Below are 26,794 nucleotides of genomic sequence, written 5' to 3'. Positions count from 1 at the left end.
TATTTTCAAATGGCCAAAATTTGTGTTGGGCTAAAGAGATTACTGTATGTTTTGTAATCATAATCAAAATCTACAAAGTAATTGGTAACTAAAGTTTTCAAACAAATGTAGTGGAGTAAAAGTACAACGTTTGGATCCGAGATGTAGTGGAGTAGAAGTAAAAGTTTTGGAAATTGGAAAAACTCAAGTAAAGTACAAATATCTCAAACCTGTATCTGAAGCCGATCCCGCGATATCTCGTGAAATATTAAAAGGTACCTAGAGTGCCGATCCCGCGATGTCGCGGGCTATATACTGTATATACAGTAAAGCTGGCAAGGGCTACGTACCGTCCGTTGGAAAGTGCTGGCACGGGTGGACTCGCCGATTCATCATCATCGCGCATCCACGTGCACACAATAGTGCATCCATAACATGGAAGCCAACGGTCTTTCTCATCTTTAATGTCCATTTTCTCCAAAAAACACTTTTGATGCCAAGGATGGCATTGGATTCTCGCTAAAATAGCAAAAGTATAAAGGGATCCATCTTCCACCCCTGTTTACATTTCGACCAGACCTACTTCCGGATGAATCGTAAAGATCGTCAAGTAGGAATTGTGAGCTCGATCTACTTCCGGCCTTCAAAATAAGAGACTGGCCACGGACGGAACAGTTGGCCGGCACGCTGGACATTTAACCCTTTCATGTCTGGAGCAGCAAATTGTTTTTTTGTGTGGTACTTAAGAATAGGGCGCCCTCTGGTGGCCAGAACATGCACATTTGACTGCATAGGATACGCTACATAATACACTAAAATGAATCATTTAAATATTCAACTATTTTCGAAAATTCAAATGGGAATATTGAGGTAGTGTCCTAGTGCTCGCTGACCGTAACAAATGCGGTGCGGTGCAGCGGCGAATTAACTTGTAGAGCAATAAATCATAGCAATTTTTATGATAATAATGAATAAGCATAAACAAACTAGTTCACATGAGCGATATCGATGTAACTAAGATATTCGATTGGGTACATATATTTTATATGCGCAGAATTACAATTAAATACATTTTATGTTGAGGCCACTTCCTCAATTTCCTGGTTAGCGCGAGGCTGCGAGAGGCGCTGCTCTCTGCCTGTTTTCAGACCGTTTACAGAGAGACTACTTGACCTACTGTATCATAATGTTAATTTTCGGGGCATGACATACGGTCTTTAACTGGATCTGAATCTGTGGTCTGGACTCTGGAGCAGTGCCAGTGAAGGGGCCTCCTGCTAGTGATTAGCCCACAGACAGACTGGGACTGTGCCTGTGTTTCCCCTCGCAAACCCAAGGTCGCAGCCTGTATCTGCTTACTGGCCCATCACAACACTCGTCGCTCCCCCTGCTCTAATATCTCTGGCCCAGTGTCACCACCACCAATAGTCACTGGAAACAATCAAAGTCGGAGAAAATGGCCAGAGGTTTAGACTAAACTGCCTTAATTTTTCATTACCGTTGCCTGTGTCTGTAATTACAATGTTTAACACCAGGCACTGTGGATTGATCCGGCAGGACTTTATGTATGGGGGGGTGCTTGGAAGAATGCTGGGACAGGGGAGACCAAGAGCAGTCATGCGTGCCTTTTGGCTGTTGTGAGTGTCATAACTCTGTCATGTGTTGTATTGCGGCGGTGTTTCGCTGCTTATATCAGTGGAAAATTACTCATGGTTGTTTTTCGGTGGTGGATCAAACTCGCTCTTTCTCACACGGTCTATCCCGCTCCCTCCCTCTCCCTTTCCCTATCATCTCTCACTGGTGAAATCTGGGGTAATGTGACACTGCAGAAGACATTGACCATCTTGATTGTGCTAAATTGAGTGTTTTGGTGTTTAGCTTCCCTTTTCTGTGATATACAGTAACATCAACCATCCATCGTCCTCCCCTCTCATTCTCCCTCTTCTATCTCTCGCTCCTGTCTCTGACTTTTCCATTCATCCTCCAGGCAGCAGCCAGTGCTCACATACCTTAGCCAGGCACTGGAGATTTCTAGAATTCCTCCCTGTGTCACCAGGCTGTGTAGAGCTTTAAGTTGGCTGAGTCCGCACGAAAGAGGTTTTGAGATCTGATAGAAACAAGACGTACTTTGACAGAAGACAGACACAGCATAACATTTGGAGAATATGTTTGTTATATCTAAGAGAAAGAAACAGATGAGGAGAAGCCTTTACTTTGATATATATCCTTGAGGGAGAGGGAGAGAGAAAGAGAGAGAGGACGGAGAAAAACAAGGGACCCTTTATACTCTTTTCAAGGTTTTTTTCCTGGAAGAGGTGGAAGGATGCGTGATTTTTGTGTGAAGCTGCCCAGTCCATACCACTGACACCTTTATAATCACTCATATACACACATACTCTGCAGAAACCTCACACATACACATGAACCTAATTAATTACTGGAGTCACCTACACGTCAATATATCACTTGCTAGCTCCAGTTGTCTCCTGCAGAGATTAGAGGTGATTGATTTATTATCATGGCAAGGAGAATGATTCTAAACTATGCAAGGCAATAAATGTCACCCACCCTCCACAGCCCTGTCCCTTGTTCATAGAGTTCTTTTATTTATTTATTTATTTTTTCCATACCCAGGCTTTGATTGCTAAACTCTCCAGCAGCAGCAACAGTGGGGGACAGCCATGTTGTCATGACACTGAACCCTCTAAAAACACTTTAGATTTGATGGGCCGCTGTGCCTTGCCGTCCAGGCCGGGGCTAGTGATTTTCCACTGAGGAGGAGGGTTTAGTTAAGGACTTTTGGCCAGGGTTCTGGACAGATTGAGATCATTGAGGTCAGTTTGGAGGTTGATAGCGAAGCCCAACAAGTGGAAAAGGTGGCGTGCGGGTGAAATCATGAGGATGGCACCATGGTCTGTGGACACAATGTCCATGCATACACATGAACAACACACAGAAGTGTTTGTGTTGCCCCTAGGACTGTGCAGGGAGGTAGTTCTGAAATAATCTCTTGACGAGAACCCCCAAATTGATATGAATTTGGCTGGCAACCCACTTTTGAAAAGATCAGTGCCACCGCCCCCCCATAAAAGATTTGTCAAGAAAATAGCTCGATCTTATAGATCGGCTATTTTCGAATAGTTGAAATAAGGGCTTAACACTCAGGACGCCACCATTCACTTGCGCTTTATTTTGAAGAGCCCCGGAAGCTCCGTGCGTGTGCACGTGGGTGCACACTGACGATCCAGGAAGGAGATCTGTTTGTTTACAAACGGTCGCGAAAACTAAAATCCTAACCGGGGCCGACCATCACGGCATAGTGTCGCCGTGAAGACAAGCTGATCTCGGCCTCCTCTGCGTTATTTGCACCTTATTTCGAGATAAAGCCGTTTTTATGTTTCAGTATAGAATAGGAGTCAATGGATAATGGCCGCTCTCGGTTGCTTCTGGCTGCGTTGCGTCATGACGTATGCAGTTTTTTCTTTCACCAGCACCCGTAGCAAGCGTCTGAGATGCGGGTTACCATGGAAACCTTATCTCGTCTGTGTACGTGTTTGGCTACCAAGAGCAGCCAAACTGTTAAGTGTTACTATAAACTGTTCTTTTTGTTTGGTTTGTTTGTTTGAGCTCCTCTGTCCACCAGTCATATTGGGAGGTTGGCAATCATTGACAGGTTGTTTAGAGAGAGGGCACTGGGCCATGATCTAACACGTCTCAGTGGATTGTGTAGGGTTGTACATTATGTGTTGGGTTCAGTTCATAATAGGATGCACAGATGTGCTTTATGTTTGACTTTAAAATATATTTTGATCCACAATACAGTTACTTTTTATTTGAATTATATTAAATATCATGAATCAATTTCCATCATCAATATCATACTAAAGGACCTTATAACTTAAAGGACATTATCGCACATAAGATAAACCATAAATTGGTTCGCCTCGCAGCCCCACATACTGTATATACACATGCATGCATTCACAGAATTTCACACAACACACTCGTGTGTGTTCACTCACTCCCTTGAGTGAGACAAAAATAACCAGAACAGTGGAGGCAAAAGGGAATAACATTTTATAGTTTATTGGAATCTATCCCAGTCTCACACACGTCTTTATAAGCTGTGTAATTTATGTTTTTCCCTAATTCATATTACCACATTTTAATTGAATTTACGCCTGCAGATCAACAGACGTGCAGCCATGCGTGTGACTGTGACTGACACTGCGGATTGCGCTTCTTCACAATTGCCACACAAACACCAGGAGAGAAGCGAGCGCTAGTGAGTGTGCCTGATGGAAATACCACAATGGAGAGACACAGTGCTGCTCTTCAGAGTGGAACAATTGAGCAAACACTGAATTCAGTCAAGATGTGGGCAAGATTGTTAACTGTACTTTGTTGAAGTTTAGGCCGGTCCCAGGTGTTTGAATCACTGTAGGCATATTGTTGACTTTTTGCCGAATCGCAGATTTGAAGATTGTTCCACTAACCCACTCTCATTTTCTTATGTGGTCAGTATCCTCCATTCTCAACGCACATTTTCCATTGTATTTACCTCTGGGCCCTGCGCCATACACTTTAATTTTATTCAGGTATACTATGGGATTACAATAACAAATCCTACTTTACAAGAAATTCTTGACACTTAAACTCTTTGGATTGTCTCTTGGAGTATTGCAGCCTTCAATCACGCAGACATAGCTTTGGTTATGTTATTCTCATTTTTATAGGGCCCTAAAAAGAACATTTGATTGTTTTTACTGCCTGTCTGTCTTTGTTCATACATGTGGTGGTATTTGAGATGCTCATAGACGTACTGAGCCATCACCGGGCTGGCGTACATACACGGTAGTAGTAGTAGTACTTGTTTATGTGTGTTTGTGTGTGCGAGTGCCAGTGAGTAGTCGGTGGTATGGTTGCAGGGCAGAAAGGTAGCGAGTGTGTTTGTGTGTGTGAGTGAGTCAGGGTGTAATTGAGTTGAATTGGTTTTAATGGCTCTTTATGGGATGTTTGGAGTTATTTCTGTCTGAGGTCTCCCCTGGCGTCCTGGCTCCTCTGGAGGATGGCTTGGCCTCAGGCCCAGACCTGAGGCCATTCATTCTCTTGCTCTCTCACTCTCTCCATCTCTCCCTCAGATTTTCTCTCTCTCTCTACCTCCCCTGCTCCCGCCTTCTCTCCCCCCTTATGCAGTCTCGTGAGAGAGAGAGCAAGCATGTGGGATTGAAAGGAGAGAGCGAGTGTTTGTGTTTCCTGCCTCTCTTCAGTGCTATGATTTAACGGGCCTTTGCTTCGCCGCGCGTTCACCCCTCTCGCTAATCGCAGCGCGCCACTTAAAAGGCCCGAGCAAGGAGTCAAGCTGTGTCGCGACTCCCATTTGTCACGGAGATCACATGGTAGCGCATGAGTTAGGACCCTGCGGTGGCCGCACGATTACAGGGCTGGCGGGAGGGACCAAAGCCAGCGGGGGCCCGCGACGAGGACGTCTCCTCGCCAGGCGGCACAGTTCTGAACTTTCGCTCTTTCCTGTCACAGTTTGATGGACGGCATGGTGGAATGGAAGGCGTACTGGGAAGGCTGGGAGCCACTTAGCGCTTTGGGGGCCCTGGCAACTTGTGTGTTCGCGCGCGTGCATGTGTGCATGTTTGTTTTTGTGCCTATATGCTCGCAAAACATTTGTGCCAATTTTCGGGCGTAAATATAGATCTGAAAAGTAATATATGAACCCTTTGGCAGCTTCCCCTTGGTTTTCTTGTCTCCTTTTTGGAAAACTTTGTCATTCAGAAAGCACATAATGAGCTTCTGTACTAGGCAAACCACAGCCTTGTTTTGTGGTAGTTTGAACTGTTTTCATTCACTCTTCGTCCTCATATAGTCGGCACACTGTCCTTTCAGAATGAGTTAGTGCCCCGTGTTAACTGTCTACCGTATAAATATGGCTCTGGTTGTCTTCGTCTGTCTGTCTTAATCTTTCCTGTCTGTCTGTCTATGTCCTGTCCTGTTTGTGAAAATAGCTCCCAGTGGCTGCCATAAAACTAATAATCAGGTGTGAATACAAAGATTAATGAAAAGCTCTGGGTGTGTGTGCAACTGTGCATGCATGCATGTGTTGCATATGCAAAAGTGCGCAAACGTTGGGTTTACTGTATGTGCAGGCGTGCGTGCGGCGTCAACTTGTTTGTTCATCTTTCGGACCCCCTTGTGTACCTCAGTGTGCCTGTGGTTTATACTGTACATGGCATGCCCATGCTTTTGCGGGCCCCTTTGTCTAAGCGCACGCCCGTTCACCATGGGAGAGTGAGTGACCGCTGTGACCCGGGGCCTCTTGAGGCCATGCCAGGCCCTGTGGGATCTGAAGGCCAGCCTGCTGGCAGCCTCTGTCTCCGTGGTCACTGGGATCAAGAGAGAGATAGTACTGTATCTGTAGGTGGATGGATGGAAGGAGGAGGATGAGGACAAAAAAAGAAGGCTGAGAGTGAGGGTGTAGAGCAGTGGTTCCCAAACTTTTTAGCTCGAGACCCAAGCCCGGGACCCAGCAGACCTACAAGCTCACAATATGTTGCTTCGCGCCGCGTTGTGAGCTATTTTCACTACTTCTTAAACATCTGTGTTCTAATTTATGTAATTTTTTTTTCTTCATGAAATTACTGAAAGAGATAATTGAATTTTGTTTTTAATTCATGATTTTTTTTATTTATTTTTTGCTTTAATGTTTATTGAAAAGGTTTTGAAATAATAATTAAAAACTAATTGTAGGAAACAAACCGGCCCACTGTTTGGGAAACTGGTGTAGAGCACAAGTGGGGCCCATGGCAATTTCATGTCAAATTCAAGTCATCCGATTATTCTGCCAGTTTGACCACTTTCAACTTGGCGTCCTTATTTTGGGCATCATGTTATTGGCAAAATTTTTCCAACTATTTAAAAAATGTTCGAGAATAACTCACACCATCGCAATTTTAGTTTTCCTTTTTTTTTGCCAGAGGCTATAGCTATTTATTTAATTTTTTGCCATGGAAAATGTTGGAACCTCTCATGTAGATGACATGGATAGAGAGCATGGACTATGGAGGGAGAGATAAAGGGATGGTTGGTTGGGGGGGATGGATGGTATGAGGAAGGATGGGAGCAGAGGAGCGAGTGGGATGGAGGGAGGAAGAGCCTCCATGCTGCTCATTACGTTGGGTGTGTATGGGAATGGCAGTAAACATGACATTTCCCCCTGCAGCCAGCGGAACGGTTCTGCTCCTAATGACAGCCCTGCCTCCAGCACAATGAGCACTAAAGCTGCAACCACCACCACTGTCGCCCAGCCCAGCCCGGCCCAGCCACCGCCATCACCACCAGCAGCCCTCCCTGCCCCCGCTCAGCTTCAAGCGTGGGCATGGACGCAGAATTTATACAGAGAGAGAGAGATTGTGAGAGCTTGATTGACAAGGGAATGGGACAACCTTGTTCTATTCAAAATTGGAATCCCTCATCAATCATGTGCTTCCGATCCCATTGAACAGGAACGCTTGAGCGCTTGCTATAATTCACAAGCGTCTGGAATTATTGCATGGACGCATTACTTATATCCCCATGGGTGAAGATACCCTACCTGCAGGCTGAGTTTAGTTTTTCTGCTTTGATTCTGTTGAAGGTTTACTGTAACAAGTAGGATTTGTTTGTTGCGGTTTGTAAACCTAACATTCAAAGTTGGCCCCTCCTCTGCGGTTCAACAGCACCAATAGTGCACATCTACTGCCCGAAGGTTGATGCCCAGAAGCATCTCTAACAACGTACAATGAGAACCCAGCTGTCACCAAAAGAGCCGCTGTCTTCTCAGAACTCCGTACCAGGAAATTCAGTCAGTTTCAATGCCAGACCAATGCCCAGTCCAACAATAACATACAGGCAAGCGGATAACAATAACTAGGTGAAAGTGCCAAAAGTAAAAAATAAAATAAAAAACAATGATAAAAGAAGGTGCATGTTGAAACCACAGCACACCACAACACAGAGCCATAAGCTTTAAATAAATATTTGTCAACTTAACCAACAGTCTCAAAGCTGTAATTTTTGGCCTCAACAGACCAGTTGAATCTGTGATCAAACTTGTGGATTTGTATTGTCTATTGCAGCATTTAGCTTCTTTTTACTTTCTGCTGATTAGTATCAGAAAAATATGCCCTAATACTGTAAATTCCTGCTTTCATATCTAGGGATGGGTACCGAAATTCGGTACCGGGACAGAACCGATAAGGACATGACGGTTCCTGGTGTGACTTCGACTGGCACTGTGAGCTTAGCTCTCTCTCGCTCACTCGCCAAGCTGTGTTCTTTTGTCAAATCTAAGCTGGCAAATCTAACACTTCCGGTGGCCGATCTCTTCAGAATAAGATATGTTGCGCTAGCAGCAATAAGACTTCCAGACGGTGGTCGATTTCGTAATGCAATAATACTTCCAGACGGTGGTCAACTTCTTAACACAATGACTGCCCCGGCCCGAGTTGCACGAGCTGTGCCCGGTGTCTACTCATGCCCGAGTTGACCGAGTTGTAATTTTATCATAATTAATGATTTTACATTAATTACTTAAAGTACGTCGCTCCGGTCCCGTGTGAATCGGTAAAAGTACGCGATTCGATTACAATGCACGTTGGCCGTGCATGTGAAGTGAAGCCCGGCCATAGAGAATGCATTATATCCCCAAAAAGAAATCTCCATTTTCTCAAAAACAGACTTTTACAGCCAAAACATGGCAAAAAAATATATGTTTACATGTTCTTCACTCTCTGTTTAGCTAGTGGCCATGTTACACTGTGTCATGTGACCCACGCTGGACCAATCGTGTGACCAGATCGGTTACACAAGGGCTCTCATTGGAGGAATGACCCAGCCAATCACAGTCAAAGCAGCGGTGCCACATGATCTGGGGAAAAACCATTAACCCTTTGTTGCTGGCGGCCGATGAAGTGTGTCACTAGAGACCCTCATCTTTCATATGGTGCATGGTTCGACATTCTCACACCAACACAGAATTAGGAAAAAAATTGTAAAAAAAAATGTAAAAGGTTGGTGGCAGGGAACTGGGTAAGTCGATTTTTAAAGGTGGCAGTAAATGTGTTGTTAATCTCTTCAGAATAAGAGTATCGCTGAAGACATTGAAATATGATTTCATATGCATAATTCATTAAAACTGTAAATTAAACATTAAAATGTAATTAAAAAATATGTTTTAAATTATTCATTAAAACTGTAAATTAAACATTAAAATTAAATAAAAATAATATGTTTTTGTGTACAAACCAAACCATTTTGGAACCGAAATAGGAACCGTTTGGAACCGGAACCGATAAGCAGAACCGGAACCGGAACCGGACTCATAAAAATCCAAACGATACCCATCCCTAGTGCCACTAGGATTTGTCTTTCATTTACAGTATCAGCTGTCTTGACTGTATATTCCACTGTGTACATTCGTTCTGTGGACTCCCACTTTGGTCGTCATTCGCCTTAGTCCTTACCTTTTGTCAGTGCAATTAACACCTGTAGCCTCTCCTTGGAAATGAAATTTCCCTCTGTGCTCAGCAAATACACTTGACCCTAGGGTCATAACACGCTGCTTTTCTCACCCAAATGCCTGGGACAGACAGGATAGAACCAGAATCTTCACAGACCAACCCACTTCCAGGACCCTTCAGATTCTGTTCCTACAGCCTCCACACACATTCACTTCTCTTGTCTATTTTGCGGACCGTCGTTTCTCTTCTGCCATCTCTTTTTTACTCCAAACCGCTTCTGCTCTCTGTGCTGTTCCAGTGAATAGATGCTCCTGGCCTGAGACCCACCATTGAGTTTCAGTGATGTTACTTTGTCCCAGATGTGTCAAACGTTTACCTGGAGCCTCATAAGACAACACACAAGATAAGGCCCGCACTATAATAAACTCATCAGCCTCACAATGAAATGGCTCTGCCAACATGCCTTTTGTCAACTTGAGGTTGCACTGAAAGATTCATGGCATGTTTGTTTGTACTCGGCTCACGCAAAGCTTATAATTTTTTCTCCCCCCTTGGATGTGTCCGACTGATCTTCTTCACATGGGGACCTCTCTCCTTGTGGCTCGTCTCAACAGTACAACTTGGTCTCCATTCTGATCCTGAGTCCTAAGTTTACCAAGATAAAAGGCTGGTTCTGATGGGCAAATAAGAGGACCGGCATGACTTTTGAGAGAAGGGTCAAGCCGCACGATGAGAGTAGATGGTTTTGTCTTCTGAGAACTCATCTTGCACCGGAAGCTACAGGGTTAAAGGCTGCAACCACAATTGCTATGTACGACGTACAGTACTGTCAGAGTCTCCTGTCAGAAATGAAAACATGTCTTCAGTTCTGTTTGTGTGTGATTGTATATTTCTTAGGGCCCTGGACACAGGCAGTAAGATGAATTAACCCAGTTGGACAGTGCTGTTGTCCAGACTGGCAGTGTTGTCTGACAACAGAAGCCAGAATTGCCCTTTTGTGTAGAGACGGTGAATGCCACATACTGTTATAAAATGGAGAGAAAGGAGCAGATAGATGTGTGGAGATCTGTGTAGCCGGGCAGATAACAGAAATAATCGTTCACTTGCGGATACAAGCACCAAAATTGGCACACATACTCCTTAGGGATTGCTCTTTTCATAAAACCATCTGGCCAAATCAAATTTCAAGATGGCGGCCATTTTTCAAGATGGCCGCCATAAAATACCATAGACCTGTCCTATTTGAATGATCTTGGTGTCAAATCATACATTTTTCACTATGTAGAATCCAAATTTGGACCCATGGACTTACTCACTGGCTTCCTTGTACCATATATCAGTCCCGGAATCCTAATATTCTGCTAAATTAGAGGTTTGTGTTATGTCTGACTCGGATAAAATGGGTGGTAGTGTATATCTTAGTATTGTTAGAGGTTTATAGTGTGTATGTGTGTGTGTGTGTGTGTGTGTGTGTGTGTGTGTGGGGGGGGGGGGGGGGGTAATGTAGTAATGTAGTAACTCAACAGAGCGGATTTCAATGCACAGCGGCTGACGCGGCTAAAATGCATGGTAGATATAATAGCGGCGTGGGATCACTCTTTGTCTAGTCTCTATTCTTCGATCTTTTCGACTTGGGTAACCCTGCCAGGAGTACAGGAGTACAAGACTCCTGCCGACATAGCTCTGGGGGTCATGGAGACACGCAAACTGCCTCACCACGATAAGGTGATGATCCCGTCGAGGCAGGAGATAGTTTTTTTTTTGTCTTTTCTTTTTTTTTTTTTTTTCCTAGGGCCTAGGCAGTATAGTACAATAGTATAGTAGGCCTATACTACAACGCTTCTAAACCTCGCACCTGCAGCTGCACAGTGCCGTGCAGGTCAGACCAAAGTGGTAGCATTTGCATCGACTGCAGCATTCCAACTTGCATCCACACTTGGTCAGCTGCTGGCAACTCTCTGCAATGGGTGGGAGCTCAGTCCAATCAATCTGCCACAGATCTCCTTTCTTGGTCCAGCCCCAGTTGTCAGGAGTCTGCATTTCTGGTTGACATACTGTTGACTGACTCCAGATGCAGGCCGCTTGATAGGAAGCGCGCTTCACATGTTGCTTCAGTGCTGCTTGCGTTGGAGGAATGGCTTCGTATGGCCTCTGCTTCCGAGCAAACAAGTCCAACCTCGCATCATTGACACCTTCAGCTGTGCTGGATCGGTCGTACATCATGACCACAAACTTCTCCAAGGTTTTCAGGTCTTCATCATCCACTACAGGTGGGTAATGGCTGAGTTTGCTGAAGACACCAGAAGCCTCATCACAAACATTCCAGGTTTGCCACGCAGACTTCTTCCCCTTTACGCGGAATGCTGAAACAACATCGCAGCCAGTGAAGGCATGGAAGAAGAGCATCCCTTTGCTCTTTTCTGCAAGAGTGCAACACAGGTCATGAACAGAATCCACTTTAAGTTCTGTCTTTGGCCAAAGGCAACCCACTGCCCAGCCCTGAGGCTCATAGGGCAGGAGTCTATGTCCTGTTTCTGTGAGGCTGCTTGATGTACATTAAGTACCCCTAGTGGACATGATAATAGTTTGTCACAGGGACATACCCCAATCCAGCCTTTGATGCTGAGGTCATAGATTCAAGATGTATGACAAGGTCCATATATGGAGTTCCCTGATGTCTTCAATATTAAGCCCATATCTAACAGGACTTCATATGGGAACAGAATCCATATATGGCCAAGACAGATGGCCAAGACAGCCGATATCTGTGTGACTGGTTCTACAGACAGGGATCTCCAGGGTTATAACAAATAACTGAGTAAGCATGTTTGGGCTCTCACAGCATATCTCCATATACAGTACATGGACCTCCATATATGGGTACCAGGGGGTCTCCATATATGGGTAAACAGCCGTTTGGATGGCCCCCTGTAGTAACGCTGAGGACACCTGGGGGTCCCGGACCCTGTGGAAGACCCCTGGTATTAGCTACAGAGCCCAGGTACAGGTACAAAAGCTTTTATGCTTCAAGTATGATCTAATTGTTCTGGAGCAGGAGCAGAGCAAGGACTGTACTGAGATAGGCTCAGGGGTCATTCCGGGGGTCCCAGGTGAGGAGAGACCCCCACCAAAAGTCATAAAGGTTATTCTGGCTGCTTCAAAAGTGCAATATATGAACTTAGAATGTTTTAAAACCTTCAAAACAACTCTAATATTATGAGAATTGGACATTAACTGGCTGACATACTGTTCTGCGAGGTCCTAACATAGATGACCCCCCAGAAAGGGGGCTGGGGTCAGGAAAATCTGACACCCATCATTTTCTGACAGTTTGGTCCCTATAAATGCCAAAGCAGTAAAAAAATACATTTTAGCAAAGAAATCCTTAGAAGTACACTTCTTATCACACTAGGTAGTAACTCCGAGGACCCCCAGGGGTCCCGAAGCCCCTGTGGAAGACCCCTGGTATTTGTTACTCCTTTTTTTTTGTTTTCAGAAAAAAAGTTTATGCTTCAATTATGATCTAATATGACATTGTTCTGGAGCAGGAGCAGAGCGAGTACTGAGATAGGCTCAGGGGTCCATCTGGGGGGGTCCCAGGTGAGGAAAGACCCCAACCAAAAGTCAGAAAGCTTATTCTGGCTGCTTCAAAAGTGTAATAAATGAACTCAGAATGTTTTAAAACCTACAAAACAACCCTAATATTAAGAAAATTGGACATTAACTGGCTGGCGTACTGTTCTGGCATGCAGGTCCCAAACTAGATGACCCCCAGAAAGGGGGTGGGGGTCCGGAAAAGTTGACACCCATCATTTTCTCATAGTTTGGACTCTATAGAACCAGGATCTGCAAAAAGATCAATTTTAGCACAAAAATCCTACGGGAGCTGTTTTTTGGACGCATCGCACCACACTATTAGCAGAATATTAAGATTCCGGGACTGATATATGGTACAAGGAAGCCATTGAGTAAGTCCATGGGTCCAAATTTGGATTCTACATAGTGATAAATGTATGATTTGACACCAAAATTATTCAAATAGGACAAGTCTATGGGATTTTATTGCGGAATGCAAGATTACTGTATATTCAATGGCGGCCATCATGAAAATTGGCCGCCATCTTGATTTTTTTTTTGGCCAGATGGTTTTCTGAAAAGAGCAATGCCTAAGGAGTATGTGTGCCAATTTTGGTGCTTGTATCCGCAAGTGAACGATTCACCTGTAATATGCACTTTATCTGCCTCGCTAGTGTGGTGTAAAGCAGATGATACCTGTTTTTCTTTTCTTCACATTGTTCTCTAGACATCTCCATATTTGGGGAAAGTCAGTGGGGAAAATTAATTCACTAATAAATTAATATATCAATTAAACGATACAACTTTTCTCTTGGCAAAATGCATGCGCACGATTCCCGATGAAGCCGGTCAATTTCACATTATGGCGTGAGTGAGTGTATGGCGTGAAAACTGTGGGAGGAGTTGGCGGACAAACATTTGGTTACTCTAGAAACAGAATAATAATAACTAGAAAATGTGCAATTTGTGAAATTGCTAGTGTGGTTGCCCTGTGGTTCAAATCATATTTGAGTTTTGGGAAGTGAATTTCCATTATTTTGGGGGCTATGTTTGTTTACCAGTGGACAAACGTATGTTAATTAGTAAAGCCAAGCAGGGCCTTGGCAAGTTAGGGCCTGGTTTTGATGCCATGGCATAAAAGGGATTCTGGGAAATACCCATATATGGACAAATGTATGTTAATTAGTAAAGCCAAGCAGGGCCTTGGCAAGTTACGGCCTGGTTTTGATGGATCTCCATATATATGGGCATAAGGGGGTACCCTAACAGGGCATCATCTGGGAATGCCCATACTGTATATGGACATTTTATTTATTTTATCCTTTATTAATATATATATGGAGATATGAAGGTAGGGTGTAAATCAGAGTATTCAGGGATCTTCATATAACGTTTTCGGGGGGAATGCCCATATATGGGCATATATGGTCTCATGTGGTCTATGATATCATACATCTATGATGTCAGTCATCTCCATATTTGGGAAAAGTTTAATTTTTAATTGAAGTCATTGGGGAAAATTAATGTATTAATAAATTAATATCAATTAAACAATACAACTTTTCTCTTAGCAAAATGCATGCGCACAATTCCCGATGAAGCCGGTCGATTTGACATTATGGCGCGAGTGTGTGGCGCGAAAACTGTGGAAGGAGTAGCGTCAAGCGTGCCAAACTTTTGGTTACTCTAGAAACAGAGAATAAATAAAGTTTCCCCAGGACTATAGTCTGGTTGCCCTGCTGGGCAACCACACTAATAATAATCTTGAAGTGAAATATAATAGCCTTGGATTACTGTGTGATCATGTATGAAGCACTATTACAAAGTGGGAACAGCATCATTTTAATTTGACAATGTGCTCATTCTTTTTTATGTAATTTTTTCCTCTATAACTGGCAGTACTTTTGCTTTTGCGTCCCAAATGCTTCATACCCGCTGTGCCACTGTATTCAGTGGCTTTGTGTATTCCCAGACATTACCACATTCTGCCATTTTTCAAGCATATTGTCATATTAGGCAAGTAAGTAGCTGGCTGAAAACATCTGCCAGCGAGCTGAGGCTTTTCCCAGTTACTGTCACTCATTCTAATGAAAGCGATGAGCATTCAGAGTGCATCTCCAAATTGGGTTGTTAGTTAGTTGCCGTCGCCCCCCGTGGGGCCCTAGGGACTATCCTATCCCACGATATTGTAATAACAGTGTCAGGCTTCTTTTGTGCCAGAAGCATCTGAAGAATGCGCTGCTGATGCATTGTTCGTGATGATTGTTCTCCCCTTCTGATTGGTTGCTCATCATACAGGGAGATAGAGGCAGTGCTGGTGTTTCAGGGTGAACTCAAATGCTTATGTAAACACATTCTGTGTGTGTGTGCGTGTGCGTGTGCGTGCAGATGAGGAATGGGGTCAGCATCAGGGCGGGGCAGAGTTGGGCAGCAGCTCTGTTTATTCGTCCGACCTGCGTGAGTCATATCGCTAAGGCAAACCTTACAGCAACATGTCATATCAAGACACCGGCCCCCCGATGCACGCTGCACTCTTGAGCTTCTTCTCTTTGTAGCTTGCCAGGTGTTGTTATTATCTATGCTTGTTGTTATAAACGTCCACATTCCTGAACATTGTGTCATATGACCACTGATTCATGCAGTTTGCACACAGTGAACTTGTTCCCCTGAGTTGTGCTGCGATTCCTCCGAGTTAACACTTTTGCACCTTATGTTTAAGCCTCATGTACCTACTGTATCTGCTGGTTTTATGCTATGTGTATGTAGATATCTTGATTTTTTTGGATCTCTTTTACATGATTCGTTAATGTTGAGTTTTCTCCCTGCTCTCCCTCTGCCTGTCACCCAGCTTTTTTTTTTCTTCTTCTCCCTTTCTGAACAATAAAATGATGGAGCTTGTGCGAAAACAAATTTCACCCACTTCTTTACACCTGTAAACCAGCAAAAGCCAGCTACGTTAATGTTGTCAGAAGTTCTGGTCTCAGAAAGCTCTGGGCTGATTTGCCAGCTTCTTAAATAGCAGCCTTGCAGGACAATCCCGTCCAGTGTGCCCCAACCCAGGAAAAGGCTCCTTTGGCAACAAGTCAAGCTTGAGTGTCTCATAGTGACACACTGCTGTTTCTTTCAGCCAGCTCTCCATATTAGCCTGTGGTACAGTCTACCACAGTCGGTCCATGCCTCACAGCCAAACCAGGGACCTCAGCAATGTAAACATTTGCCTCTTTAGCATCAGCGGGATGCCCTGGAACGCTCCTGTGTTTGATATTATGCGGTCCCCATGGGAAGAATTTGCAGCACCATATGGTTGTGTGTGTCACATACTTTCAGGGAGTTTAGATGCATTTGGCTGCATGTTGTTTGGTTAGTGGCTTTAGCAGGAGGAGGAGGCAGGTGATATTCACATTCTGTCTATTCTAGCCTTGTATATGTCACATGTTGCCGTGCGTGCGTGAATGCGTGCGTGCGTAAATTAAGGGAAAGAGAGAACTGAGTGGTCCCATTTTTGCAGTGGAAACTCTGCTCAGCTTCCAGAATATCACACCAGGAATTTCACTCTTGCTTGCACAGCTAGGCCCAGGCATATATTTTTATTAGGCCCCATTGAAACCTCTTCGTTGGAAAATAAATCCTCTGCAACAAGTAAATGAGCACTGGTATGCATGTGAGAGTGGCATAGTAGACTCATTCCATTATTAACCACTTTCAAGCTGATGTCCTTATTTTGACCATGTCACTGACTAATACTGTAGGTTGAAAATTTCAAAAAAAGGAAAAGCTAAAACATTTAAAAAACATCCAATAGTAAAAACAACTGATCTACAAGCTCACTTGCACTGCGTGGTGTGTGGCATACAACAAAATAAATAGGGCTTAAATGGTGCATTAAGGATTCCTCCCAAATAAAATAGACGCAAGCAAGAGAAAGGAATGCAAGGAAGAGAGAGGTTTGTTAGAGTTGCAAATCAGGGCACAGATATAGTTTTGGTCAGGACAAGCAGAGAGACGTACAGAGTGGATGAGATTAGATTATAGTATAGTATAGGGTTTTATGCTCGGCTAGATAAAGGGTGGAGCAGTGGCATCCTCATGCAGTAATGTTGGGTTACAGAAAACCCAGATGAAAAATGCCTGGGAGGCAAAGACCTCTAATGTCCATGATTGTCCTTTCTCGGCCCTGCATGCCTCCTCGCTAGCCTAAATCAGACCCCCAGCTCGTACCTGTGACATGCATTTTGGGGGCTAAAGATAATGACCATATATATATATATATATATATATATATATATATATATATATATATATATATATATATATATATATATATATATATATATATATATGTGTGTGTGTGTACCGTACAGTAAGCAGTTTTTACTTGCTGACGTCCTTGCACTGACCCACAGATGGCCACAGCAGATGAACGTCCAGCACTTAGTCTCGCATCCATATGCATGCTAATGCACATCAATTGTGCATGTACAGTACAGACAGATTCCTTTTATAGAGGATTATGTGTTTAACCACACAAACCCCTGGCATGTCATAAAAGGCGAACATTCAGCAAAAATAGCAGCTCTAATAGCTCACGCTGTTATTTTCACGATTTGATGTACAACATCAAGTTAGTTATTAATTGAGTGTTCCTAATACGCGCACGCACGCACGCACACACACACACACACACACACACACACACACACACACACACACACACACACACACACACACACACACACACACACACAGAGGACTTAGCAGAGGTGACTGTCGGAGCATGCTGTGAAATCTTCCCTACAGAAGACCTCTTGTTTTAATACCATACACATTCATGCATCAAAAACAGACAAACACACACGTGAGCGCACACACACACACACACACACACACACACACACACACACACACACACACAAACACTATATACTGTAAGAATGTGATGAAATGATCAAGTTGAAAACATCTTATGAAAATCCCAGCGCATTCTGTTTTCCTTTGCAGCCATCAGCTTGGTTGTCTCAACTTGTCTGTCAGCGAAGCCAGCAGCTGGTACCAATCTTAAAGTGATGGATGAATGCATTCAGAAATAGTTATCTCTATGTTATTCCTTTCACAATCCCAATATATCTCAATTATCATTGATCCCAATGATGCGCATGCAAAGCATCATTAAATTAGTTTAGCTCTTAACTTCACTTCACTGTATTTTATTTCCATTTAGCTGATGATGCCATGCAGCCACATGGGTTCCAGAGGCCTCTGGCTGGATGCTGTCACCAAGCCAATCCATTCAACACCAGCCATGAGCACAGTGAGCTGAGTGCTCAACTTGTTGTATTGATTAGCATGTACATTAGGTGCTTATTTGTTTTTTCCCCCCCTCCTTTTCAGTCGGTGGTGAAAACCGGGCGCTTACTCATCAGTCATGAGGCCCCCATCACTGGAGGGTTCGCTGCTGAAATCAGCTCAACGGTGCAGGTGAGTGTGTGCGTACAGTGTACGGTACAGTATGTGTATGTGCATTTGGTGTAAGAGTGTGTATGTGTGTCTTGTGTGGTGTGTTTGCACCGTATAGTCGGGGACCCACATGCCCAAAAGCTCAAGGAATAGGGTTGAACCTGTGATGTTCTGCCGTACTTTTTATTTCTGTTTTATCTATTAGTTTGGTCATTAACACAGCGAGTGCCCACGCGTCAAACTCTTTGATGTCGCTGGAGGCCCACAACGTTTTTGACGCGTTTGCTGTATTTACAGTATTAACTTTAAATCTCACCGCTAGGTCGGGTCTACGCCTGGATGCAGCCCATTCACCGCGGGTCGCTTCGAATCGACGCTGAGAGCATCGCGCGGCCGTTTTTCTCCATATAATCCAATGCATTTTCCCATCTTTAACGCCCTTTATCTCTGATGTTTGTTTTATGGCTAAAACTGTAGCCGGCTGCAGCAAAATGACCAACTTTTGATCGGCAATGAACAGCTATGATCAACACTGGTCCATACAGTAAGTTACACAACAACATCCTGTCTGCGGTCATGTGACCAAGTGACGTCATGACGCATGCATTGACGCAGCAGGCCCGTATTCAATAGAATGGTGGTGGGCCTGGGCAGCGAGAGGGGATAAATTGGGCTCCATCCAGGGGCACCCAATGTGTTAAGGTCCACAGAATGAGAGGTCTGCTCTGCCGGAAACATTGCGAAAAAAAGTTATGGCCATTTGTGTATTCACTGTCCCATTGACTCCACTACACAGGAACAGATAAATATTTGGTGAAAATGGTGAAAAGTGATGAGTCATCAAAAAAAGTAAACAAAAAAAGTGATGACTTTTCACCGTTTTCTGGGGCCGAAATTTAGCCCCCAGAATGTTTTTCATGGAAAAAAATGTTTGCAATGGATTCAGAATCATGAAGAACCCCTAGTTTGACCCCTCACATGCTACTTAAAGCAGATTTTCTTTCTTTTTTTAATATTTTTCTGTAGTGGAGTCAATGAGACAGTGAATATACAAATGGCCATAACTTTTTTGCGCGATGTTTCCAGCAGAGCAGACCTCTCATTCTATGGACCTTAATGACCAAACTAATAGATAAAACAAAAATAAAAAGTACGGCAGAACATCACAGGTCCTCTCCCATTTTGAGGGACTGGGTCCCCGGATAGTAGGTATTTTGTGGATTTGGCGTGCGTGCGTTCGTGCGTGTGTGTGTGTGTGTGTGTGTGAGAGAGAGAGTTGTCCCTATAGATGTGTGTGCATGTATGAGATTCATTGTTTGCAGGAGGGGGGTATGCAAACACATATCTGGTAACATGTTATTAGAATCCACCACATCCCTTCAGGAATCAGGGATTCAATTATTGACATGACAGAGGCCCTCGTGAGTTGTGGTGGATTTGCTAGTAATAATCTCACTTGGCTGAAAGTTAAAACTGAAATGGACCTATGTTCTTAGGGTGAACACCCTATAGCTTACTGAGGCAATAAGCTACAGGTTAAGAGGCACTGACAGATCCACCTTCACAGACCAACAGCCGTCTCTGCTGGCTATAGGGTATAGGTACACTGTATGAGGCCCCGATGATGAGGTACAGGATTATATACTGTGTGAAGGACAGGGCAGGTCAGGTTCATATTCAAACCAACGCTGATCTACAGTCTAGATTTTGATTATTATAGATATGCTGTTTTCTATAATTTAGTGTGATAACATAACAAAGTTTAAAACGGCATTGGCCCGAAGGGTAGTGGTGCAGGCACCTAGGCTGCTGATACAGCCTGACAACGTGTCACAGGTTTCGAATCAGCGTAGTTCCTTACCTTTCAACTAGTCACAGAATATTTTGCATCAGTCCGACTCCAATGGAGCCCCCGATTGTTGGAAAACACGGAGCAACACCGTTTTCTACTGTTTCAATGCGTCACTGAGGGTCAAATGTTGACTCATATTTTAGCAAATATTATTAGTTATATATATATATATATATATATATATATATATATAGCAACACCACAAAAAAATGAAAATATGGTGATTGACGGTTTCTGCCCAAAAACGATGATGCTGTATAATACCAAAGATGAGTGATGAGATCTTCTTAGTTATCAGTGACTGGAGGAGCGTAAACCAGAAGGCGTTCCTCCCTTCTCTGCCCTCTGGTCTTCATGAGATCTATATAAGGCTGGTGCGCCGGTGATCGAAGTATGTGTGGCATGTTCTCCTTGTGTGTGGCTGGTAGCAGCGAGTGATTTCCAGTCTGGTCTCAATTAAATGTTCTAGAGACTTAATCACCCATAGAAGGTCAGCCAATACAACTCTCTCGCTCTCCCACTTGTCTCCTCCAAAGGCTGTGGGCTAATGGTATGTACAGTGGAGTAGGGTGTTACCTCAAGTGGATTGTCTGTGAATCCATGTGTGTGCGTGCCAGAGGGGGGAGAGAGAGTTCAGAGGCAATGCTATAGAATCAGTAGTTCCTCTCATTAAATGCAAGTCTCTCTCCATCGCTCACTGAGGGCTTTAAGGACCAGTCCAATCTGGTGAGTCATCCATGTTTCCATGTTTCCACATTGTACGCAGATGATGTAAGCTGTCGGTGCATTCACTGATCACCATGCTCCAAGGTTTTCACTTGGTCAGACTCTGTTGCCTCAAGAATGCCTTTCTTTTAAAAGTGTTTGAGTTAGATACTTGTGAAATGTGTGTTAACACAAATGGCATTTGAGAGAGGGCTATGAAGTGGAGCATGAAAAGGCTACCAGGGACAGCAATCTATGTCCCTTATCTTGAAGTAGGGGTTTGGCCTATTAAAAGTGACAAAAAGACGTGTGTGTATTCACAGTAGCCTGTCCAGGTGTCATTGTGTAAGGCACACATGCACACTCTCCTGACTACTGTAGGTTACCTGGGTAACATGACACCAGAGTAGCCTTACCCCCCGGGCCAGATGGCTACCACGGTGACTCACTGGGAAATAACTGGGATGTGGCGTGGGCTCAGCATTGATAATGGGACGGAAAGGAAAAGTTGGCTAAGAATAGGGCTTTCAGCAGAAAGATGCTGAGCTGTGCTGGAGCCGGCTATTCATTCAAAACATTCTGTCGTCAAAGTTGTAGTGTGGACTCATATGAATTTTTATTTACAATATATTTGTGCTTCGGACATTTGTTATTGTACATTATTTTGCATATGAAATTTGAATAATTGACACAATGACATTTTTAGGAGCTGCCCGGTGAGCAGTAGGGGCTACGTGTCTTGCTCCGGGACACTTTGACTCATAGACGGGGCAGGCTGGGACGGGAGCCGGTGACCATATAGTTCCCAGACGGCTTCTCTACCCACTCAGCTTTGGCCACCCTATATTTATAGTTATCATTATAGTTATCGTTCTTGGTGTGGGCAGCCTTTAAGATCACACCCCATATCACTACATGGAGAGGGAAAGGTGAAACCAAATTAACAACATGGGAGAGCAGTTGACATGGAAGCTTATGGAGTCCAGTCTGAGGACACTATTCCTGTCTATTATTGTTGGATAGGAAGGATTCAACTGAGGGTGTATTAGGCCTAATCCTTTTAAGGAAAGATCCATGTATGGTTGGATGTAGATTGGTGGAGTTTGGAGGGGTTCCATGGTCAGCATTTGGCCCCAGCACTCATGGTTTAATAATGTGTCATTCGCTGGCCTCTTGGTGAGTGTCTCTCCGCTGCCTGGATGGGGCAGAGTGGGGGGCCTGCTAAAGACAATGCTTTCATGGACCTCAGGGATGCACAGAGAGAACTGGTGAATCAAACTTCCTTCCCAATCTCTACAAACCTCAGTCAAAAAACTCCTTTATTTATTTATTTTAAATTGAGATCAGCTGGAAAAGAATCTATCTGATCTGTCAGTAATTTGTCAGTTTTGCTTTAAAAGAAAAGGCTATTGGCCTGTCAATTTGCATTTGTCGAGAATGAAGCGCGGCATCACTGTGACTGTTAACATGCCGTTTATTTGGAGAATTGCGGCCTGCCTAAATGGACAACAGCTGCAACAGCTACCCCACATAGGCTAGCATTATTAAAGATGATAGTTTAGCATGATACAGCTGTGCATTCTTAAACAGTCTGGTCTACAGTTCATGCCCCATCTTCCCACTACAATCAACCAACCTAGATTATACACTGTAGTCATTGAAATAATCTTCGCTGTAGACCTACCACAGTTTTCCAGGAGACACTTGGAATGCTCCGTTCTGGTTGCACTGCGAGCACTTCTCTTTATTTGTCTGTAATCGGAATCAAACGGATTCCCGGCATCTAAGTACAAGCCAGTGCTTACCGCTGAGCCATTCTATGGTTCTGGGAGACCCTTCAAAGGTTGAATACTGTACTGGCAGCCCAGTTGGTGTTGGTATAGGATGAAGGCTTGCATGTTTTTTTCCCCCCGGCTGTAAATGCCTTTCCAATCAGAAGCAGAGCACCGGATTGCATGTCAGGCATGTTGGAAGCGGAATGAAGGCTACATTGGCCTGGGCACCATCTTCTACTGTAAAACCATGGTCATCTCCCCATGGCCATGTCCATCAGGGGATGCACTAAACGCCTTCAAAGGGACAGCGTTAATGGAAGAGGGCTGGTTTTAAGTGATAGTGAATGGAATACAGCAAGGTACCACTGGGCGTTGTAACACTTGGGAGGTTATAAAGCTACAGTACACTGCTGCTGCTGCTGCTGCGAATAGCAGCCCAGTCCAGTTGATTGCTGAAATAACCCCAGGCTCAATTCAGTCATTAGCCTGCACTGCCTTTCATCTCCGAATCCGAATCAACTTTATTGGCCTTAATCTAACTATTGAGAAGCACAGTGAGCTGTTTCTCAACTTCAAGTTGAAGTCAGTAATGCTCCATATGCTCCATATTTATTTTGGTCACTTTGACTCAACATAATGAAAATAAAATCTGTTGTTAAAAAATAAGAAATATTAACAGTGAAGGTAACATCATATGATTATCCAATCCTTTATGTTAATATTTCTATGCTGCGTTGCAAATAGCTTAGAAATGAGTTGTCCTTTCAACATTTTTTAAATAAATCTGAATTAAAAGAAAATCTGTTTTTTTCTGTTATCTGTTTAATGTAAGTCTATGTTGCAAGCCTTTACTCTGATTCCTCTCTGGAAAGATGGTTTGGGTTTAAAAGTATTCCCTACTGCTGACTGGAAGATTAGCCATACAGTAGGTCTCCCCTAGGACCATTCAAGCAAATGTATGTCAGAAAAATGAGACACCTGACTTGAGATCTATACGCAACCAAGCTCCTAGGGATTTTTTCCAACCTGACATGCAGCCTACATCATGGTAACATCTTTTATTCGTTAGATTCATATTAGGCCAGAAGCCTGTTGCTTAGCCTGAATCTGTTAAAGAATTCATCCCAGCTGCCAAGTTGTGTGCTCCATCCAATATACAATAGCTTGCAGTTTGACTGTTGCACGTTTATAGCTAATCAGACATTTTTGAGTAGATGTAAGAAAGATATGCATCAACATTGACTCTTGCTGACAGACTGAGACTGACATTAGAAAACCAAGCCATAAGCTAAATTGACTACATGAAGATGACTTTTCTTTTACCCTTCTGTTGCAGGGAAGATGTTCGACTCAATATTCAGTGACATTGTACTGAAAACCATTGATTTATTTGATCTGTCTGAACTACATGGTGAGAGGTTTGACAACATTCTGTCCAAGACTTAAAGCCAGGCGTTTGAAGTCTGGGGTTTTGGAACCCCAGACTGTCCTCTGTTGACATTGAGTTAATATGAAGGCCTGTTATTGTCTTTCTTAGCCAGTCCACCAAATGATATTGGCATTTATCTGCCATCTTGGAAGGAGTGCACCCCCCAATCTGTGGCTGTCTGTGACAAACTGTTAGTTGCGTGTGACAGCAGACACAATATCACAACTGCAAATCTGAGCCCCCGGGAAGCTGTATTTTTAAACCTGCCTCATTGCAGGATGCATAGCGTTTTGGTGCTGCCAATGTTGTCATATTTTTATTCTGACATTTAAGTATATTACATATAATGATGCACTTCCCAGAAGATAAACACCGATTTGAGTGAAATCTGAGTTGTGTGGCCATTCTCTGTCCAGCTGTGGTGGCAGGCTACCAGACTACTGTACTTTTCTCCTACTTCCCGTAAGTGTATTTAGAGGTGATTACAGTTCTGATCCAGACAAAAGGGCAAACTCCCTGGTACCGTGTCTGTCTGTCTGTCTGCCTGTCTGCCTGTCTGGTTGTCTGATGCAGAAGGCTAGAGAATAGCTCTTATGCATGTAATCTTGATGGTCACGGATGGTCTCACTGCCCCCTCCATCATTATACTGCACTGAACCGAATTGTCTTGACCCTCATAGAACATTAGACATTGAGTCATTGTTAAAATACTGAGTTTTTACTCACCTAGGGGAGGGGAGAGTTGTCTCGAGCGCGGCTAATCCTGCACTGGACCGATAAGCGCCACATTTCTTGTGCTCGCTGCCAGTAGGTCAATGAAGTAATTGTTTGAATATTAATCACATACACTTCTACTCTTTTTCTACTCATTTAAACGGCAAATGTGGAAGCCTGCATAAATAAGAATTTCACCTCACTTTACCTGTATTTTTGACAATTTTATTTGATTGATTGATCGATCAACATGACATCTAATATCCACAAGGAAGCCACGCTGTTATTAGACCCGGTCTTGTTTTCCCCTGTCCCCTGCAGAGGTTTTTAATGCTGCCATTCATCAGTCTTGTTTAAATAAGGTTTTCCCAGAACAAATACCCATTCATTGCAGAGTGTGTTGCAAATGCTGGGTTGATTGAACCGGAAAATAGATCTGTTCAAGCCCATACAGACGCTAATTTGTCAGAGTGCACCGGTTGTGTTCATGGAAAATACACAAAAAATGTTTAGGCCTGACCAGACAAATCCTTTTTAACTGCATGGGCATCCATCTGCCTGTCAAATACAAATGTACAGTAAGGGACCTCATCCACATGGCCCATGCTGTTCATGCACGTTCATGCTCTACTTTCTCACTCCAAGGAGGTGTACTTTTCAGTGAGAGACCATGACCAAAAATACTAATTTACCCATGAAGACCAATTGTACTGCTGCTTCTGCTTTGTAGGATTGTGAGATGTACCAAGCTTTCATAATGTGTGAAAGGCTTATTAGTAAACTGGATCATAAAAGGGTTAATCCAGATTGTACTGTTATTTTGATCAGTTTAATTATTTTGATCCGTTTCAAATACATTTCTAATTTGTGTGTCCATTTTTATTTTAGATTTAAGATTTTGCTATGTACAGGTTACAGCAAAGGACTGCTGTTTTGGAAGACAATTGACACACATTTAGGCTACCTATTTAAGACTTTTGAATTTCTGCACCATCTCACATGTTCAGCATGCAATGAATACCATTATAAATCAAGTGGGGGGGGGAAAAGAAAAGAATTGAAACACCAACATGAGCACATGAGTGTTCTGGTATTTTCACACCCCTGCAGCAATAGGCTCTCCTTGCCCAGATATGCCACAGTCTGTTGAATATGTCTGCGCTCCAACAGAGAACTTTGTCTCCCTTGGCCAAGGAGGGAGGTGGTGGACATGGAGAGGAGAGAAGCGGAGGTGCTGGCGCTAAGAGTATACATCCATTAAACCTAATCACTGCTAATTAGGCGGGTGGAGCAGCCTGCCAATTGCTAGGTAAATCATGGCAGCGAATCTGCCAGGCAGATACCAGCCCTGACAACAGTGTGAGCCCAGAACCCAGGCTCCAGCAGCGTTCCTCCACCCCTCTAGTGGTTCTAACACACTTAACAGATGCAGACATCTCCACCAGATAATCCTGTCCTCCCTTACCTCCCTGCTCCCTCCTCTGTACACTATGTCTGTTCTGGGACACAGTCTTCACACCATAAAAATGTTCTTGGATTTATGATAAAACGTAATCTTGAGATCATTTCCCACAATATACTTAAGGCAGATTTATTGAAAATACTTAAGACAAAAAAATGTTGCGTAAAGTCACATAAGACCCGCAGTTGTGTCTTACACACCTGAGTCATGAAAACTGTCTTGCATTTTTGCACACATGAACGCGTTTTACAATCACATTTGCTTCTGGAAAGGGTCCAGTTACCGATTTCCCTGTATGTATGTATGTATACAAAAAGTGCACATTGACTACACTCAAAT

At 43.6% G+C, this 26,794-nt stretch overlaps 1 protein-coding gene across 1 annotated transcript in view; it reads left to right on the top strand.

The window, feature by feature from the left end:
• Positions 1-26,794, top strand: part of bckdhb (branched chain keto acid dehydrogenase E1 subunit beta) — an 86,581-nt gene that overhangs the window by 48,577 nt on the left and 11,210 nt on the right. Inside the window, exon 9 of the mRNA XM_080754243.1 lies at positions 18,453-18,539. Within this exon, the coding sequence (XP_080610369.1) occupies positions 18,453-18,539 (87 nt within the window). The remainder of the gene's footprint in view (positions 1-18,452; positions 18,540-26,794) is intronic.

This window comes from Nannobrachium achirus (genome assembly GCF_963921795.1).
Source record: "Nannobrachium achirus genome assembly, chromosome: 2".
Lineage (NCBI taxonomy): Eukaryota > Metazoa > Chordata > Actinopteri > Myctophiformes > Myctophidae > Nannobrachium > Nannobrachium achirus.
The sequence above is the reverse complement of the archived record's forward strand: the minus strand, read 5'-3'. Positions and strand labels throughout refer to the sequence as shown.